The sequence below is a fragment of the Oncorhynchus gorbuscha genome, unplaced genomic scaffold (assembly GCF_021184085.1).
Source record: "Oncorhynchus gorbuscha isolate QuinsamMale2020 ecotype Even-year unplaced genomic scaffold, OgorEven_v1.0 Un_scaffold_901, whole genome shotgun sequence".
Classification (NCBI taxonomy): Eukaryota; Metazoa; Chordata; class Actinopteri; order Salmoniformes; family Salmonidae; genus Oncorhynchus; species Oncorhynchus gorbuscha.
Genome location: NW_025745870.1, coordinates 63,422 through 83,872, shown reverse-complemented (window position 1 = coordinate 83,872; position 20,451 = coordinate 63,422). Strand labels below are relative to the sequence as shown.

The 20,451-nt window shown below is 45.5% G+C and overlaps 2 protein-coding genes across 2 annotated transcripts in view; both read right to left on the bottom strand.

The window, feature by feature from the left end:
• Window positions 1-1,222, bottom strand: part of LOC124020751 (transmembrane protein 8B-like) — a 49,193-nt gene extending 47,971 nt beyond the window's left edge. The window contains exon 1 of the mRNA XM_046336011.1: window positions 1,201-1,222. The gene's annotated coding sequence lies outside the window, so the exon portion shown is untranslated. The remainder of the gene's footprint in view (window positions 1-1,200) is intronic.
• Window positions 1,223-10,783, bottom strand: LOC124020754 (post-GPI attachment to proteins factor 6-like). Its single transcript, XM_046336013.1, has 4 exons — window positions 10,657-10,783; window positions 7,932-8,115; window positions 1,491-1,695; window positions 1,223-1,323 (listed from the first exon to the last, which is right to left on the bottom strand). The coding sequence occupies exons 1-4, from the start codon at window positions 10,775-10,777 to the stop codon at window positions 1,237-1,239; spliced, it is 597 nt and encodes a 198-aa protein (XP_046191969.1). The 5' UTR covers window positions 10,778-10,783; the 3' UTR covers window positions 1,223-1,236.
• Window positions 10,784-20,451: the final 9,668 nt, after the last annotated feature.

Here is a 20,451-nt window from a genome sequence, read left to right as displayed (position 1 = left end):
GTAGGTTCAGGTTCAGGTTCAGGTAGTTCAGGTTCAGGTACGTTCAGGTACGTTCAGGTAGGTTCAGGTTCAGGTAGGTTCAGGTTCAGGTACGTTCAGGTACGTTCAGGTAGGTTCAGGTTCAGGTAGGTTCAGGTTCAGGTTCAGGTAGGTTCAGGTTCAGGTACGTTCAGGTACGTTCAGGTAGGTTCAGGTTCAGGTTCAGGTAGGTTCACTTCTGTTCTCAGAACGTTTAAAAAACATTCAGTTTTACCAGTCAGGAAACTTATGGCTTTGTTCCCACAACCAATGCGAAAACCAAAAACACATGTTCCCCCAACTTCCAAGGGACCGAATATGCTAGTTGGGTTGTTAGACCGAAGTAGACAGTCAGAGAGAGAAAGACAGAGGGGATTGTTATAGTAGACAGTCAGAGAGAGAGAGACAGAGGGTATTGTTATAGTAGACAGACTTTCAGGTGTGACTGGTTTTTATCATGATGCCTGACTGTTCAAATCGAATCTCAAATCTCTTCCTCATTGCTCTCTAAAGCTGGAGTTACATCAAGCAACTTTCACACAGCTTCAGGTCCAAGCAGCCGAGTTGCTTCTTGAGAAACATCCCCCTGCAACTCATCTGCATCTCGGGTGCATCGAAACGTTCCAACTATATGCAACAGCCAATCAAAACAAATACTTTTGTCACATGATCCAATGAAAAGGTTCTGAATTCTGAGCCAGTTATCATGTCAACACAGCTGTCAGTCCTGCGGGAACTGGGATCAAGGTTGACAGAAGAGACATTAGCCCAACGGGAGCTATATAATTAAATATTGGCATCATAGCTAGTCATGGTTTATGTACATGGTTTGGAAGACAATAAATGTAATTTTAGAAGTGAACCTAGACCTCTCTCTGACCACTTTCAACTGAAAATGTCCATTAGCTCGGTTAGCACATTGTCCTGTTGGCTGCATTGTATCTATATCCATGCTGTTACAATAACCAGACAAATATAGAAATCAAAAGATTAGAAGCTAATCACTGGTGAAACCATCACGTAATGCAGCAGATGACACAGGGTGAGTTAAGAATTCTCAACCAATAAGACAAAGGCAGCTTCAGTTTGATTGGCTTGGTTCTATGACCTTTTCATCTCCTTTCAGTTGTGACAGGGTCAGGGGTTAAGGTCAGGGGTTAGGGTTAGCGTAACGGTCCTTACCTGAGTCGTGCAGGTTTGTCGGGGAGGCGCACTGGGTTAGGGCGTGGCCTGGAGGATGGGTGTGTCCACTGCTCTCCTGACTGATAGCTGGGGCTGGAAGAGGTAAGAGCAGGACGGGAATCCCTACACACACAATACACACACACACATTATAAACACACACACACAAACACACATTATAAACACACACACAATACACACACACACAAACACACACACAATACACACAGAAACACATAAACACACACCCAATACACACACACACAGAACACACTATAAAAACTCCTCACCTTGTGTTCGATGCGTCCATCGTCTCGGGGCAGGTGAGCCGCCAGGTACCAGTCTCCGGGGGCGGGGTTAGAGAGGTTAAAGGTTGTGTTGCTTTGTGATGATGTCATGGGCAGGTTGAGCGAGAGGACTGGTGATGTCACAGTGTTGTTAGGAAACAGCCGTCCTACTGGGTCAATGACTGGAGGAGCTCCCCAACGCATGTACCTGAGGAGGAGGAGGAGGAGAGAGGAGGGAGGGGTGGAGAGAGGAGGAGGGAGGGAGGGTGAGGGAGGGAGGAGGAGGGAGGGGTGGAGGGAGGAGGAGGGAGAGGTGTAGGGTTAGATAGAGAACACTGAGTAGAAACATGTTATTGCCGGTAGAGACAGGCTTTCATGTGTTGCCCCCAGAGAGAGAGAGAGAGACAGAGAGAGACAGAGAGAGAGACAGAGAGACAGAGAGAGAGAGAGAGAAACAGAGAGACAGAGAGAGAGGTAGAGAGAGAGAGAGCCAGAGAGAGAGAGAGAGAGAGAGACACATCTAAGTTCAAAGAGTTCCCATGTTGAGCAATGAGCAGCGCTGAGCTTTAGAGTCCCTGACAGTCAACATTAGAAACAATAGAAAGGAAGCAGTCATAGACTGACATGGTGACGTGTGTTCCAGTTGAACCAGTACAGTCATAGACTGACATGGTGACGTGTGTTCCAGTTGAACCAGTACAGTCATAGACTGACATGGTGACTGACATGGTGTGTGTTCCAGTTGAACCAGTACAGTCATAGACTGACATGGTGACGTTGTGTGTTCCAGTTGAACCAGTACAGTCATAGACTGACATGGTGACGTTGTGTGTTCCAGTTGAACCAGTACAGTCATAGACTGACATGGTGACGTTGTGTGTTCCAGTTGAACCAGTACAGTCATAGACTGACATGGTGTCATAGACGTGTGGTTCCAGTTGAACCAGTACAGTCATAGACTGACATGGTGTCATAGACTGACATGGTGACGTTGTGTGTTCCAGTTGAACCAGTAGAGTCATAGACTGACATGGTGACGTTGTGTGTTCCACAGTTGAACCAGTACAGTCATAGACTGACATGGTGACGTGTGTTCCAGTTGAACCAGTACAGTCATAGACTGACATGGTGACGTGTGTTCCAGTTGAACCAGTACAGTCATAGACTGACATGGTGACGTTGTGTGTTCCAGTTGAACCAGTACAGTCATAGACTGACATGGTGACGTGTGTTCCAGTTGAACCAGTACAGTCATAGACTGACATGGTGACGTGTGTTCCAGTTGAACCAGTACAGTCATAGACTGACATGGTGTCACGTGGTGTGTGTTCCAGTTGAACCAGTACAGTCATAGACTGACATGGTGACGTGTGTTCCAGTTGAACCAGTACAGTCATAGACTGACATGGTGACGTTGTGTGTTCCACAGTTGAACCAGTACAGTCATAGACTGACATGGTGTCATAGACTGACATGGTGACGTTGTGTGTTCCAGTTGAACCAGTACAGTCATAGACTGACATGGTGACGTTGTGTGTTCCACAGTTGAACCAGTAGAGTCATAGACTGACATGGTGTCATAGACTGACATGGTGACGTTGTGTGTTCCACAGTTGAACCAGTAGAGTCATAGACTGACATGGTGTCATAGACTGACATGGTGTCATAGACTGACATGGTGTCATAGACTGACATGGTGACGTTGTGTGTTCCACAGTTGAACCAGTACAGTCATAGACTGACATGGTGTCATAGACTGACATGGTGACGTTGTGTGTTCCAGTTGAACCAGTACAGTCATAGACTGACATGGTGACGTTGTGTGTTCCACAGTTGAACCAGTACAGTCATAGACTGACATGGTGTCATAGACTGACATGGTGACGTTGTGTGTTCCAGTTGAACCAGTACAGTCATAGACTGACATGGTGACGTTGTGTGTTCCACAGTTGAACCAGTACAGTCATAGACTGACATGATGACGTTGTGTGTTCCACAGTTGAACCAGTACAGTCATAGACTGACATGGTGAAGTTGTGTGTTCTACAGTTGAACCAGTACAGTCATAGACTGACATGATGACGTTGTGTGTTCCACAGTTGAACCAGTACAGTCATAGACTGACATGATGACGTTGTGTGTTCCACAGTTGAACCAGTACAGTCATAGACTGACATGGTGACGTTGTGTGTTCTACAGTTGAACCAGTACAGTCATAGACTGACATGGTGTCATAGACTGACATGGTGACGTTGTGTGTTCCAGTTGAACCAGTACAGTCATAGACTGACATGGTGACGTTGTGTGTTCCACAGTTGAACCAGTACAGTCATAGACTGACATGGTGACGTTGTGTGTTCCACAGTTGAACCAGTACAGTCATAGACTGACATGGTGACGTTGTGTGTTCTACAGTTGAACCAGTACATTCATAGACTGACATGGTGACGTTGTGTGTTCCACAGTTGAACCAGTACAGTCATAGACTGACATGGTGTCATAGACTGACATGGTGACGTTGTGTGTTCCAGTTGAACCAGTACAGTCATAGACTGACATGGTGACGTTGTGTGTTCCACAGTTAAACCAGTACAGTCATAGACTGACATGGTGACGTTGTGTGTTCTACAGTTGAACCAGTACAGTCATAGACTGACATGATGACGTTGTGTGTTCCACAGTTGAACCAGTAGTCATAGACTGACATGGTGACGTTGTGTGTTCCAGTTGAACCAGTAGTCATAGACTGACATGGTGACGTTGTGTGTTCCAGTTGAACCAGTACAGTCAGACTGACATGGTGACGTTGTGTGTTCCACAGTTGAACCAGTACAGTCATAGACTGACATGGTGTCATAGACTGACATGGTGACGTTGTGTGTTCCAGTTGAACCAGTACAGTCATAGACTGACATGGTGACGTTGTGTGTTCCACAGTTGAACCAGTACAGTCATAGACTGACATGGTGACGTTGTGTGTTCTACAGTTGAACCAGTACAGTCATAGACTGACATGATGACGTTGTGTGTTCCACAGTTGAACCAGTAGTCATAGACTGACATGGTGACGTTGTGTGTTCCAGTTGAACCAGTAGTCATAGACTGACATGGTGACGTTGTGTGTTCCAGTTGAACCAGTACAGTCATAAACTGACATGGTGTCATAGACTGACATGGTGACGTTGTGTGTTCCAGTTGAACCAGTACAGTCATAGACTGACATGGTGACGTTGTGTGTTCCACAGTTGAACCAGTACAGTCATAGACTGACATGGTGTCATAGACTGACATGGTGACATTGTGTGTTCCAGTTGAACCAGTACAGTCATAGACTGACATGGTGTCATAGACTGACATGGTGACGTTGTGTGTTCAACAGTTGAACCAGTACAGTCATAGACTGACATGGTGACGTTGTGTGTTCCACAGTTGAACCAGTACAGTCATAGACTGACATGGTGACGTTGTGTGTTCCACAGTTGAACCAGTACAGTCATAGACTGACATGGTGACGTTGTGTGTTCCACAGTTGAACCAGTACAGTCATAGACTGACATGGTGACGTTGTGTGTTCCACAGTTGAACCAGTACAGTCATAGACTGACATGGTGTCATAGACTGACATGGTGACGTTGTGTGTTCCAGTTGAATCAGTACAGTCATAGACTGACATGGTGACGTTGTGTGTTCCAGTTGAACCAGTACAGTCATAGACTGACATGGTGACGTTGTGTGTTCCAGTTGAACCAGTACAGTCATAGACCGACATGGTGATGTTGTGTGTTCCACAGTTGAACCAGTACAGTCATAGACTGACATGGTGACGTTGTGTGTTCCACAGTTGAACCAGTACAGTCATAGACTGACATGGTGACGTTGTGTGTTCCAGTTGAACCAGTACAGTCATAGACTGACATGGTGACGTTGTGTGTTCCAGTTGAACCAGTACAGTCATAGACTAACATGGTGACGTTGTGTGTTCCAGTTGAACCAGTACAGTCATAGACTGACATGGTGACGTTGTGTGTTCCAGTTGAACCAGTACAGTCATAGACTGACATGGTGTCATAGACTGACATGGTGACGTTGTGTGTTCCAGTTGAACCAGTACAGTCATAGACTGACATGGTGACGTTGTGTGTTCTACAGTTGAACCAGTACAGTCATAGACTGACATGGTGACGTTGTGTGTTCCACAGTTGAACCAGTACAGTCATAGACTGACATGGTGACGTTGTGTGTTCCACAGTTGAACCAGTACAGTCATAGACTGACATGGTGACGTTGTGTGTTCCAGTTGAACCAGTACAGTCATAGACTGACATGGTGACGTTGTGTGTTCCAGTTGAACCAGTACAGTCATAGACTAACATGGTGACGTTGTGTGTTCCAGTTGAACCAGTACAGTCATAGACTGACATGGTGACGTTGTGTGTTCCACAGTTGAACCAGTACAGTCATAGACTGACATGGTGTCATAGACTGACATGGTGACGTTGTGTGTTCCAGTTGAACCAGTACAGTCATAGACTGACATGGTGACGTTGTGTGTTCTACAGTTGAACCAGTACAGTCATAGACTGACATGGTGACGTTGTGTGTTCCACAGTTGAACCAGTACAGTCATAGACTGACATGGTGACGTTGTGTGTTCCACAGTTGAACCAGTACAGTCATAGACTGACATGGTGACGTTGTGTGTTCCACAGTTGAACCAGTACAGTCATAGACTGACATGGTGACGTTGTGTGTTCCAGTTGAATCAGTACAGTCATAGACTGACATGGTGACTTTGTGTGTTCCAGTTGAATCAGTACAGTCATAGACTGACATGGTGACGTTGTGTGTTCCAGTTGAATCAGTACAGCCATAGACTGACATGGTGACGTTGTGTGTTCCAGTTGAATCAGTACAGTCATAGACTGACATGGTGACGTTGTGTGTTCCAGTTGAACCAGTACAGTCAGACTGACATTGTGACGTTGTGTGTTCCACAGTTGAACCAGTACAGTCATAGACTGACATGGTGACGTTGTGTGTTCCAGTTGAACCAGTACAGTCAGACTGACATGGTGACGTTGTGTGTTCCACAGTTGAACCAGTACAGTCATAGACTGACATGGTGTCATAGACTGACATGGTGACGTTGTGTGTTCCAGTTGAACCAGTACAGTCATAGACTGACATGGTGTCATAGACTGACATGGTGACGTTGTGTGTTCCACAGTTGAACCAGTACAGTCATAGACTGACATGGTGACGTTGTGTGTTCCAGTTGAACCAGTACAGTCATAGACTGACATGGTGACGTTGTGTTCCAGTTGAACCAGTACAGTCAGACTGACATGGTGACGTTGTGTGTTCCACAGTTGAACCAGTACAGTCATAGACTGACATGGTGTCATAGACTGACATGGTGACGTTGTGTGTTCCAGTTAAACCAGTACAGTCAGACTGACATTGTGACGTTGTGTGTTCCACAGTTGAACCAGTACAGTCATAGACTGACATGGTGACGTTGTGTGTTCCAGTTGAACCAGTACAGTCATAGACTGACATGGTGACGTTGTGTGTTCCAGTTGAACCAGTACAGTCATAGACTGACATGGTGACGTTGTGTGTTCTACCGTTGAACCAGTACAGTCATAGACTGACATGGTGTCATAGACTGACATGGTGACGTTGTGTGTTCTACCGTTGAACCAGTACAGTCATAGACTGACATGGTGTCATAGACTGACATGGTGACGTTGTGTGTTCCACAGTTGAACCAGTACAGTCATAGACTGACATGGTGACGTTGTGTGTTCCAGTTGAACCAGTACAGTCATAGACCGACATGGTGACGTTGTGTGTTCCACAGTTGAACCAGTACAGTCATAGACTGACATGGTGACGTTGTGTGTTCCAGTTGAACCAGTACAGTCATAGACTGACATGGTGATGTTGTTGTTCCAGTTGAACCAGTACAGTCATAGACTGACATGGTGTCATAGACTGACATGGTGACATTGTGTGTTCCAGTTGAACCAGTACAGTCATAGACTGACATGGTGATGTTGTGTGTTCCAGTTGAACCAGTACAGTCATAGACTGACATGGTGACGTTGTGTGTTCCACAGTTGAACCAGTACAGACATAGACTGACATGGTGTCATAGACTGACATGGTGACGTTGTGTGTTCCACAGTTGAACCAGTACAGTCATAGACTGACATGGTGACGTTGTGTGTTCCAGTTGAACCAGTACAGTCAGACTGACATGGTGTCATAGACTGACATGGTGACGTTGTGTGTTCCAGTTGAACCAGTACAGTCATAGACTGACATGGTGACGTTGTGTGTTCCAGTTGAACCAGTACAGTCATAGACTGACATGGTGACGTTGTGTGTTCCACAGTTGAACCAGTACAGTCATAGACTGACATGGTGTCATAGACTTACATGCTGACGTTGTGTGTTCCACAGTTGAAACCGCTGCCCCTGGTTACAGTGAACAGCCAGCGGGCGACGACGGTGTCGTCCGGGATATGGAACATGGTCAGCCTGTTGTTGCCATACCAACCGTATCTTGACAGCTTCTGGGCCGGCTTGGAGGACAACTCCTGAACTAACGTCAGCTCACCACCTGGAGGGACACACATATTAAAGCTTAAGTCCACAGACACCGAGAGGAGACAGTCCGGCGTGATAGTTACAGGGCTCTGAGACCACCGTCTATAGGAGGGTCGTACACACACACAAAGACCCCAGCCACCCCAGTCATAGACTGTTCTCTCTACTGCCGCATGGCAAGCGGTACCGGAGCGCCAAGTCTAGGTCCAAGAGGCTTCTAAACAGCTTCTACCCCCAAGACATAAACCTCCTGAACAGGTAACCAAATGGCTACCCAGTCTATTTGCATTGTGCCCCCCCCCCTACACTCTTTACACTGCTGCTACTCTCTGTTTATCATATATGCATAGTCACTTTAACTATACATTCATGTATATACTACCTCATTAGCCCGCCTAACCGGTGCCTGTATATAGTCTCTCTACTGTATATAGACTCACTACTGTATATAGCCCCTCTACTGTATACAGCCCCTCTACTGTATACAGCCCCTCTACTGTATACAGCCCCTCTACTGTATACAGCCCCTCTACTGTATACAGCCTCTACTGTGTACAGCCCCTCTACTGTATATAGCCCCTCTACTGTATACAGCCTCTCTACTGTGTACAGCCCCTCTACTGTGTACAGCCCCTCTACTGTGTACAGCCCCTCTACTGTGTATAGCCCCTCTACTGTGTATAGCCCCTCTACTGTGTATAGCCCCTCTACTGTATATAGCCCCTCTACTGTATATAGCCCCTCTACTGTATACAGCCTCTCTACTGTATACAGCCCCTCTACTGTATACAGCCTCTACTGTATACAGCCCCTCTACTGTATACAGCCCCTCTACTGTATACAGCCTCTCTACTGTGTACAGCCCCTCTACTGTGTACAGCCCCTCTACTGTGTACAGCCCCTCTACTGTGTATAGCCCCTCTACTGTGTATAGCCCCTCTACTGTATATAGCCCCTCTACTGTATATAGCCCCTCTACTGTATACAGCCTCTCTACTGTATACAGCCCCTCTACTGTATACAGCCTCTACTGTATACAGCCCCTCTACTGTATATAGCCCCTCTACTGTATATAGCCCCTCTACTGTATACAGCCCCTCTACTGTATACAGCCCCTCTACTGTATACAGCCCCTCTACTGTATACAGCCCCTCTACTGTATACAGCCCCTCTACTGTATATAGCCCCTCTACTGTATACAGCCCCTCTACTGTATATAGCCCCTCTACTGTATATAGCCCCTCTACTGTATATAGCCCCTCTACTGTATACAGCCTCTCTACTGTATATAGCCCCTCTACTGTATATAGCCCCTCTACTGTATACAGCCCCTCTACTGTATACAGCCCCTCTACTGTATACAGCCCCTCTACTGTATACAGCCCCTCTACTGTATATAGCCCCTCTACTGTATACAGCCTCTCTACTGTATATAGCCTCTCTACTGTATATAGCCTCTCTACTGTATACAGCCTCTACTGTATATATTAGGCATTTCACTGTGAGGTCTACTACACCTGTTGTATTCAGCATTTCACTGTAAGGTCTACTACACCTGTTGTATTCAGCATTTCACTGTAAGGTCTACTACACCTGTTGTATTCAGCATTTCACTGTAAGGTCTACTACACCTGTTGTATTCAGCATTTCACTGTGAGGTCTACTACACCTGTTGTATTCAGCATTTCACTGTGAGGTCTACTACACCTGTTGTATTCAGCATTTCACTGTGAGGTCTACTACACCTGTTGTATTCAGCATTTCACTGTAAGGTCTACTACACCTGTTGTATTCAGCATTTCACTGTGAGGTCTACTACACCTGTTGTATTCAGCATTTCACTGTCAGGTCTACTACACCTGTTGTATTCAGCATTTCACTGTGAGGTCTACTACACCTGTTGTATTCAGCATTTCACTGTGAGGTCTACTACACCGGTTGTATTCAGCATTTCACTGTGAGGTCTACTACACCTGTTGTATTCATAATTTCACTGTGAGGTCTACTACACCTGTTGTATTCAGCATTTCACTGTGATGTCTACTACACCTGTTGTATTCAGCATTTCACTGTGAGGTCTACTACACCTGTTGTATTCAGCATTTCACTGTGAGGTCTACTACACCTGTTGTATTCAGCATTTCACTGTGAGGTCTACTACACCTGTTGTATTCAGCATTTCACTGTGAGGTCTACTACACCTGTTGTATTCAGCATTTCACTGTGAGGTCTACTACACCTGTTGTATTCAGCATTTCACTGTGAGGTCTACTACACCTGTTGTATTCAGCATTTCACTGTGAGGTCTACTACACCTGTTGTATTCAGCATTTCACTGTGAGGTCTACTACACCTGTTGTATTCAGCATTTCACTGTGAGGTCTACTGCACCTGTTGTATTCAGCATTTCACTGTGAGGTCTACTACACCTGTTGTATTTGGCTCACATGACAAATAAACTTTGATTTGATCCACTCCGACGTCCCAACAACACAGCTGGCTAAGCGTCAGCTACCAGAGCAATGGGGAAATGTTGTTGTTTCTAATGACTTACCGTCGCCGAAAGCGGTGGCTATGAAAGACAACACCAGCAAACTTGGCAGGAAATGAATTTCCATGTTGTTGTTTTTTCTCTCAAAAACGCGTTTATTTTCCTCCAAAGCATCACATCTCATACCGGGTTTAGCAGCTCCCGAGTTGACCCGGACGGAGTCTACAAGCCCCACAAAGCCTTGCGCGGTTCCAGGAAGTCCGGTGGAGTTGTTGTTTTTTAAATTATTATTATTATTTTTTTTTATTAACAACAAATCAATACAGAAAGTACATGAGGGATCAAAAGTACATATAGATTATATACAAGGTAAACAATGGACAATCGATCTAGGGGCGGGGTTGGAGCGGACTGGGGGCGGGGTTGGGGCGGACTGGGGCGGGGCCAGGGGCGGGGCTAGGGGGTACAATATCACATCACAACAAGGACCTTAAGGGACATACACTTACAGTTCTAACAGCTTTTTTGTTTGTAGAATATTTAACTGTCTTAAAATACAGTTCAATTAATTTTTGTAGGGTAACAAAATGTGTTTTTTTTGTTTGTAAATTTACATTTTGTGTTTATGAATTTTGGCCAGAATAATAAGAATTAAATTAACTACATAAAAATGTTTCATCTTATTTCTATCTTACATAAAGAATCCAAACAGTACATTTCTCCACAATAGTGTAAAATCTTCATAAATTGTTCAATTAGAAATCCTACTGATGTCTTGCAACAGTTTTCTTACATGAATACAATGCCCAAAAAGATGCAACACTGTTTCTGGGTGGTCATAAACCCATAGTAAGTCAATAGAGCTAACTGGCTAGCTACTACTGTTAGCTAGCCAGATAGCTAACAATTCTTTGTGGCTAACTACCCACATATAATTGACATCTACCTTGGATAACATTGGTTATAGATCATTTTAGCCTGTTATACCATCTGGTTAGCTACATTATTATGATTTACATATTGCTAACTGATAGTTATGTAGTAAAAGATTTGCTTTGTGTACATCTTGTTTCATCTCTATGGTCATTGTCCTGGCTAGGGGAAGGGAGGTTGAGTGAATGGGTACAGTAAGTCCATAGTAAGTCAGTAGGGATAACTGGCTAGCTAGCTAGCCACAAATAATTGACTTCTACCTTGCAAAACATTAGTTTTGGGTAATTTGTAACTAGCTGTTTAACCTAATCATCCCCAGTTTACATTTGGCTCATTCATCCCCCTCCTCTCCCCTGTAACTATTCCCCAGGTCGTTGCTGTAAATGAGAATGTGTTCTCAGTCAACTGGTAAAATAACGGCAAAATAAAAGTAAAAACACTAGCTAGCTCCCTAGATAGATTACGATTGACATATCTAGCTGCCTAGATAGATTACGGTTCACATATCTAGCCGCCTAGATAGATTACGGTTCACATATCTAGCCGCCTAGATAGATTACGATTCACATATCTAGCCGCCTAGATAGATTACGGTTCACATATCTAGCCGCCTAGATAGATTACGATTCACATATCTAGCCGCCTAGATAGATTACGATTCACATATCTAGCCGCCTAGATAGATTACGGTTCACATATCTATCTGCCTAGATAGATTACGATTCACATATCTATCTGATAATTCTGAAGTAAAACGTTTGCTTTATGTATATCTTGTTTCATCTCTCTTGTTGCCATTGTCCTGGCTGGAATAAGGTTAAGTGAATGGGGCGATGGAGCGTGAGGTAATACAGTAGGGAGGATGAGAGTGTGGAGCAGGTAGTATGCACATTGAGAAACACCCAGGGAGTACAGGGAGTGGATTAGCTAAGGAGACTGATTCCCAGGCTAGCTCATCCAGGCAGTACAAATGGAATGGGCTCCAGTGGGTCCTATTGAGAAACACCCAGGGAGTGCAGGGAGTGGATTAGCTAAGGAGACTGATTCCCAGGCTAGCTCATCCAGGCAGTACAAATGGAATGGGCTCCAGTGGGTCCTATTGAGAAACACCCAGGGAGAGGGAGTGCAGGGAGTGGATTAGGCAGTACAAATGGAGACTGATTCCCCAGGCTGGATTAGCTCATCCAGGCAGTACAAATGGAATGGGCTCCAGTGGGCCCTATTGAGAAACACCCAGGGAGTGCAGGGAGTGGATTAGCTAAGGAGACTGATTCCCAGGCTAGCTCATCCAGGCAGTACAAATGGAATGGGCTCCAGTGGGTCCTATTGAGAAACACCCAGGGAGTGCAGGGAGTGGATTAGCTAAGGAGACTGATTCCCAGGCTAGCTCATCCAGGCAGTACAAATGGAATGGGCTCCAGTGGGTCCTATTGAGAAACACCCAGGGAGTACAGGAGACTGATTCCCAGGATTAGGCTAAGGAGACTGATTCCCAGGCTAGCTCATCCAGGCAGTACAAATGGAATGTATTTATTTATTTTAATTTCACCTTTATTTAACCAGGTAGGCCAGTTGAGAACGAGTTCTCATTTACAACTGCGACCTGGCCAAGATAAAGCAAAGCAGTGGGACAAAAAGAAAAACACAGAGTTACACATAAGAAAACATACAGTCAATAACACAATAGAAACATATATGTAAAGTGTGTGTGTTAGGGGAGGCAACTAGGTTATCATCTAACAACTGGGTTAGTAGAGTCAGAAGAGGCAGCTAGGTTATCATCAGCTAGGTTATCATCAGCTAGGTTATCATCTAACAACTGGGTTAGTAGAGTTAGAGGAGACAGCTAGGTTATCATCTAACAACTGGGTTAGTAGAGTTAGAGGAGGCAGCTAGATTATCATCAGCTAGGTTAACATCAGCTAGGTTATCATCAGCTAGGTTATCATCTAACAACTGGGTTAGTAGAGTTAGAGGAGGCAGCTAGGTTATAATCAGCTAGGTTATCATCAGCTAGGTTATCATCAGCTAGGTTATCATCTAACAACTGGGTTAGTAGAGTTAGAGGAGACAGCTAGGTTATCATCAGCTAGGTTATCATCAGCTAGGTTATCATCAGCTAGGTTATCATCAGCTAGGTTATCATCTAACAACTGGGTTAGTAGAGTTAGAGGAGACAGCTAGGTTATCATCAGCTAGGTTAACATCAGCTAGGTTATCATCAGCTAGGTTATCATCTAACAACTGGGTTAGTAGAGTTAGAGGAGGCAGCTAGGTTATAATCAGCTAGGTTATCATCAGCTAGGTTATCATCAGCTAGGTTATCATCAGCTAGGTTATCATCTAACAACTGGGTTAGTAGAGTTAGAGGAGACAGCTAGGTTATCATCAGATAGGTTATCATCAGCTAGGTTATCATCAGCTAGGTTAACATCAGCTAGGTTATCATCAGCTAGGTTATCATCAGCTATGTTATCATCAGCTAGGTTATCATCTTACAACTGGGTTAGGAGAGTTAAAGGAGGCAGCTAGGTTATCATCAGCTAGGTTATCATCTAACAACTGGGTTAGTAGAGTTAGAGGAGGCAGCTAGGTTATCATCTAACAACTGGGTTAGTAGAGTTAGAGGAGACAGCTAGGTTATCATCAGCTAGGTTATCATCAGCTAGGTTATCATCAGCTAGGTTATCATCAGCTAGGTTATCATCTAACGACTGGGTTAGTAGAGTTAGAGGAGGCAGCTAGGTCATCATCAGCTAAGGTACCATCAGCTAGGTTATCATCAGCTAGGTTACCATCAGCTAGGTTATTATCAGCTAGGTTACCATCAGCTAGGTTACCATCAGCTAGGTTATCATCAGCTAGGTTATCATCAGCTAGGTTATCATCAGCTAGGTTATCATCAGTTAGGTTATCATCAGCTAGGTTACCATCAGCTAGGTTATCATCAGCTAGGTTATCATCAGCTAGGTTACCATCAGCTAGGTTATCATCAGCTAGGTTACCATCAGCTAGGTTATCATCTAACAACTGGGTTAGTAGAGTAAGAGGAGGCAGCTAGGTTATCATCAGCTAGGTTACCATCAGCTAGGTTATCATCTAACAACTGGGTTAGTAGAGTTAGAGGAGACAGCTAGGTTATCATCTAACAACTGGGTTAGTAGAGTAAGAGGAGGCAGCTAGGTTATCATCAGCTAGGTTATCATCAGCTAGGTTATCATCAGCTAGGTTATCATCTAACAACTGGGTTAGTAGAGTTAGAGGAGGCAGCTAGGTTATCATCAGCTAGGTTATCATCAGCTAAGGTACCATCAGCTAGGTTATCATCAGCTAGGTTACCATCAGCTAGGTTATTATCAGCTAGGTTATCATCAGCTAGGTTACCATCTAACAACTGGGTTAGTAGAGTAAGAGGAGGCAGCTAGGTTATCATCAGCTAGGTTATCATCTAACAACTGGGTTAGTAGAGTTAGAGGAGGCAGCTAGGTTATCATCAGCTAGGTTATCATCAGCTAAGGTACCATCAGCTAGGTTATTATCAGCTAGGTTATCATCAGCTAGGTTATCATCAGCTAAGGTACCATCAGCTAGGTTATCATCAGCTAGGTTACCATCAGCTAGGTTATCATCAGCTAGGTTATCATCAGCTAGGTTATCATCAGCTAGGTTATCATCTAACAACTGGTCCAGTCACCATGCATCTAATTTCCCCCATGGAAAACAGAGAGTGTATGGTGTGTGTGTGTGTGTGTGTGTGTGTGTGTGTGTGTGTGTGTGTGTGTGTGTGTGTGTGTGTGTGTGTGTGTGTGTGTGTGTGTGTGTGTGTGTGTGTGTGTGTGTGTGTGTGTGTGGTGTGTGTGGTGTGTGTGTGAATGGTGTGTATGTGTTAGTGTGCATGGTGTGTGTGTGTGTGTGTGTGTGTGTGTGTGTGTGTGGTGTGTGTGTTTGTGTGTGTGGTGTGTGTGTGTGTGAGTGTGGTGTGGGTGTGTGTGTGTATGTTTTAGTGTGCATGGTTTGTGTGTGTGTGTGTGTGTGTGTGTGTGTGTGTGTGTGTGTGTGTGTGTGTGTGTGTGTGTGTGTGTGTGTGTGTGTGTGTGTGTGTGTGTGTGTGTGTGTGTGTGTGTGTGTGTGTGCATGGTTTGTGTGTGTGTGCATGCCTAACAGCATATGCCATTTATTGTCTGAGGACTTGAGAGCCGACATATTGCAGCTATTGATCTTTAGGCCTAAAACCAATACTGCAGTGTGTGTGTGTGTGTGTGTGTGTGTGTGTGTGTGTGTGTGTGTGTGTGTGTGTGTGTGTGTGTGTGTGTGTGTGTGTGTGTGTGTGTGTGTGTGTGTGTGTGTGTGTGTGTGTGTGTGTGTGTGTGTGTGTGTGTGTGTGTGAGAGAGACCAGCACGTAACGTGGATACTAAGTAGAGTGCAATCCACGGGAGCCAGGATGAACTGATAAGGCACACACACACACACCCACACACACACATCCACACACACACCCACACACACACACACACACACACACACACACACACACACACACACACACACACACACACACACACACACACACACACACACACACACACACACACACACACACACACACACACACACACACACACACACACACACACACACACAGACATATGGACACGGTTTGAGGCTCAAAACCAGTTGAATAACCTCCTGACCCCAACTCCAAGGCATCTCTCTTTCTTCTGTTGAAGTCTTTTCCCCGAGTGAAGGGGATGTTAGGTGTTTTGGAGGATGAGATTTGAGTAAAGGGGATGGGTACTGTCCTGTTAGGTGTTCTGGGAGGATGAGATTTGAGTGAAGGGGATGGGTACTGTCCTGTTAGGTGTTTTGGAGGATGAGATTTGAGTGAAGGGGATGGGTACTGTCCTGTTAGGTGTTCTGGGAGGATGAGATTTGAGTGAAGGGGGATGGGTACTGTCCTGTTAGGTGTTCTGGGAGGATGAGATTTGAGTGAAGGGGATGGGTACTGTCCTGTTAGGTGTTCTGGGAGGATGAGATTTGAGTGAAGGGGATGGGTACTGTCCTGTTAGGTGTTCTGGGAGGATGAGATTTGAGTGAAGGGGATGGGTACTGTCCTGTTAGGTGTTCTGGGAGGATGAGATTTGAGTGAAGGGGATGTCCTGTTAGGTGTTCTGGGAGGATGAGATTTGAGTGAAGGGGATGGGTACTGTCCTGTTAGGTGTTCTGGGAGGATGAGATTTGAGTGAAGGGGATGTTAGGTGTTCTGGGAGGATGAGATTTGAGTGAAGGGGATGGGTACTGTCCTGTTAGGTGTTCTGGGAGGATGAGATTTGAGTGAAGGGGATGTTAGGTGTTCTGGGAGGATGAGATTTGAGTGAAGGGGATGGGTACTGTCCTGTTAGGTGTTCTGGGAGGATGAGATTTGAGTGAAGGGGATGGGTACTGTCCTGTTAGGTGTTCTGGGAGGATGAGATTTGAGTGAAGGGGATGGGTACTGTCCTGTTAGGTGTTCTGGGAGGATGAGATTTGAGTGAAGGGGGATGGGTACTGTCCTGTTTCCTCTTCCTGGGGTCCAAACAGGAAACAAAAGAGCAGGTGTTCTTAATGTTTGTATACTCAGTATATAAAAATGTCTGAGTAAAGTGGATGGGTACTGTCATGTTTTTGGGTGATCAGGCACTGAAGCTTCAATTGGTCTTTTGATCGCATGTTCCCAAACACATAAATCAGACCAGAGGACAACACACTCTGTAGGGTCAGACCAGAGGACAACACACTCTGTAGGGTTAGACACACTCTGTAGGGTTAGACCAGAGGACAACACACTATGTAGGGTCAGACCAGAGGACAACACACTCTGTAGGGTTAGACCAGAGGACAACACACTCTGTAGGGTCAGACCAGAGGACAACACACTCTGTAGGGTCAGACCAGAGGACAACACACTCTGTAGGGTCAGACCAGAGGACAACACACTCTGTAGGGTCAGACCAGAGGACAACACACTCTGTAGGGTCAGACCAGAGGACAACACACTCTGTAGGGTCAGACCAGAGGACAACACACTCTGTAGGGTCAGACCAGAGGACAACACACTCTGTAGGGTCAGACCAGAGGACAACACACTCTGCAGGGTTAGGGGGTCTGCAGTCAGCCAGTCTGTTTGGGTTAGGACAGCCAGTCTGTTAGGGTTAGGACAGCCAGTCTGTGAGGGTTAGGACAGACAGTCTGTTAGGGTTAGGACAGCCAGTCTGTTAGGGTTAGGACAGCCAGTCTGTTAGGGTTAGGACAGACAGTCTGTTAGGGTTAGGACAGACAGTCTGTGAGGGTTAGGACAGACAGTCTGTTAGGGTTAGGACAGCCAGTCTGTTAGGGTTAGGACAGCCAGTCTGTTAGGGTTAGGACAGCCAGTCTGTGAGTGTTAGGACAGTCAGTATGTTAGGGTTAGGACAGCCAGTCTGTTAGGGTTAGGACAGACAGTCTGTTAGGGTTAGGACAGCCAGTCTGTTAGGGTTAGGACAGCCAGTCTGTGAGTGTTAGGACAGCCAGTCTGTTAGGGTTAGGACAGCCAGTAAGTTAAGGTTAGGACAGTCAGTCTGTGAGGGTTAGGTCTAGGGTTAGGACAGTCAGTCTGTGATGGTTAGGGCTAGGGTTAGGACAGTATGTGTGTGAGGATTAGGGTTCGGGTTGGGACAGTCAGTCTGTGAGTGTTATGATTGGGACAGTCAGTCTGTGAGGGTTAGGACAGTCAGTCTGTGAGTGTTATGATTAGGACAGTCAGTCTGTGAGGGTTAGGGTTAGGGTTAGGACAGTCAGTCTGTGAGTGTTATGATTAGGACAGTCAGTCTGTGAGTGTTATGATTAGGACAGTCAGTCTGTTAGGGTTAGGGTTAGGGTTAGTACAGTCAGTCTGTGAGGGTTAGGGTTAGGACAGTCAGTCAATGAGGGTTAGGGTTATGGTTAGGACAGTCAGTCTGTGAGGGTTATGACAGTCAGTCTGTGAGGGTTAGGGTTAGTACAGTCAGTCTGTGAGGGTTAGGGTTAGTACAGTCAGTCAATGAGGGTTAGGGTTATGGTTAGGACAGTCAGTCAATGAGGGTTAGGGTTAGGGTTAGTACAGTCAGTCTGTGAGGGTTAGGGTTAGGGTTATGGTTAGTACAGTCAGTCTGTGAGGGTTAGGGTTATGGTTAGTACAGTCAGTCAATGAGGGTTAGGGTTAGGGTTAGTACAGTCAGTCAGTGAGGGTTATGGTTAGGACAGTCAGTCTGTGAGGGTTAGGACAGTCAGTCTGTGAGGGTTATAGTTAGGGTTAGTACAGTCAGTCTGTGAGGGTTATGGTTAGGACAGTCAGTCAGTGAGGGTTAGGGTTATGGTTATGACAGTCAGTCTGTGAGGGTTATGGTTATGACAGTCAGTCTGTAAGGGTTAGGGTTAGGGTTAGGACAGTCTGTGTGTGAGGGTTAGGGTTAGGGTTATGGGTAGGACAGTCAGTCTGTGAGGGTTAGGGTTAGGGTTAGGACAGTCTGTGTGTGAGGGTTAGGGTTAGGGTTATGGGTAGGACAGTCAGTCTGTGAGGGTTAGGGTTATGGTTTGGACAGTCAGTCAGTGAGGGTTATGGTTATGACAGTCAGTCTGTAAGGGTTAGGGTTATGGTTATGACAGTCAGTCTATGCGGGTTATGGTTAGTACAGTCAGTCAATGAGGGTTATGGTTATGACAGTCAGTCTGTAAGGGTTAGGGTTATGGTTAGGACAGTCAGTCTGTAAGGGTTAGGGTTATGGTTACGACAGTCAGTCAGTGAGGGTTAGGGTTATGGTTATGACAGTCAGTCTGTGAGGGTTATGGTTATGGTTATGACAGTCAGTCTGTGAGGGTTAGGGTTAGGACAGTCAGTCTGTAAGGGTTAGGGTTAGGGTTAGGGTTAGGACAGTCAGTCTGTGAGGATCTGGCTGTTTAAGGCTGAATTGAGTCCCTTATAATCTTGATGTTGTTTTAAAAAGGTTCCTCCTCTAAAAGTCAAAATGGTGTGAGATTTGATTTCAAGCCCTTTTAGCTTTCAACTAGACACTAATTACACAGGGAGATAAGACCACCACACTGTGTGTGTGTGTGTGTGTGTGTGTGTGTGTGTGTGTGTGTGTGTGTGTGTGTGTGTGTGTGTGTGTGTGTGTGTGTGTGTGTGTGTGTGTGTGTGTGTGACAACACTCCACTGTCCCCTGGAAGAGGTTCCATTAGGTGCTCTCCTCCCTCTTGTTGCCGGGCGCTACTGTATACTGTTGTGTTTGACCAACTCCTGCTCTCAAATATTGACCACACACACACACACACACACACACACACACACACACACACACACACACACACACACACACACACACACACACACACACACACACACACACACACACACACACACACACACACACACACACACACACACACACACACATAAAGACACATAGAGCAGAGAAACAGCCTCACACTCCCTTATAAATACAGAGAATGCTGAAACAGACCCTGGAGTCACATTTAGACAGACCTACTGAGACAGAGAGATACTGAGACAGAGAGACACTGAGACAGAGAGACACTGAGACAGAGAAACACTGAGACAGAGAAACACTGAGACAGAGACACTGAGACGGAGAAACACTGAGACAGAGAGACATTGAGACAGAGACACAGTGAGACAGAGACACACTGAGACAGAGAGACATTGAGACAGAGAAACAATGAGACAGAGAGACATTGAGACAGAGAGACACTGAGACAGAGAAACAATGAGACAGAGAAACAATGAGACAGAGAGACATTGAGACAGAGAAACACTGAGACAGAGAGACATTGAGACAGAGAGACACTGAGACAGAGAAACAATGAGACAGAGAAACAATGAGACAGAGAGACATTGAGACAGAGAGACACTG

Bases quoted from the DNA above. Each gene is read 5' to 3' on its own strand.
- LOC124020754 (XM_046336013.1), bottom strand. From the start codon at position 10,777: ATGAGATGTGATGCTTTGGAGGAAAATAAACGCGTTTTTGAGAGAAAA. The intron at 8,116-10,656 runs GTAAGTCATTAG...GTGTCCCTCCAG, and splicing joins AGCCACCGCTTTCGGCGACG to GTGGTGAGCTGACGTTAGTT. The intron at 1,696-7,931 runs GTAAGTCTATGA...CCTCCTCCTCAG, and splicing joins GGAACACACAACGTCAGCAT to GTACATGCGTTGGGGAGCTC.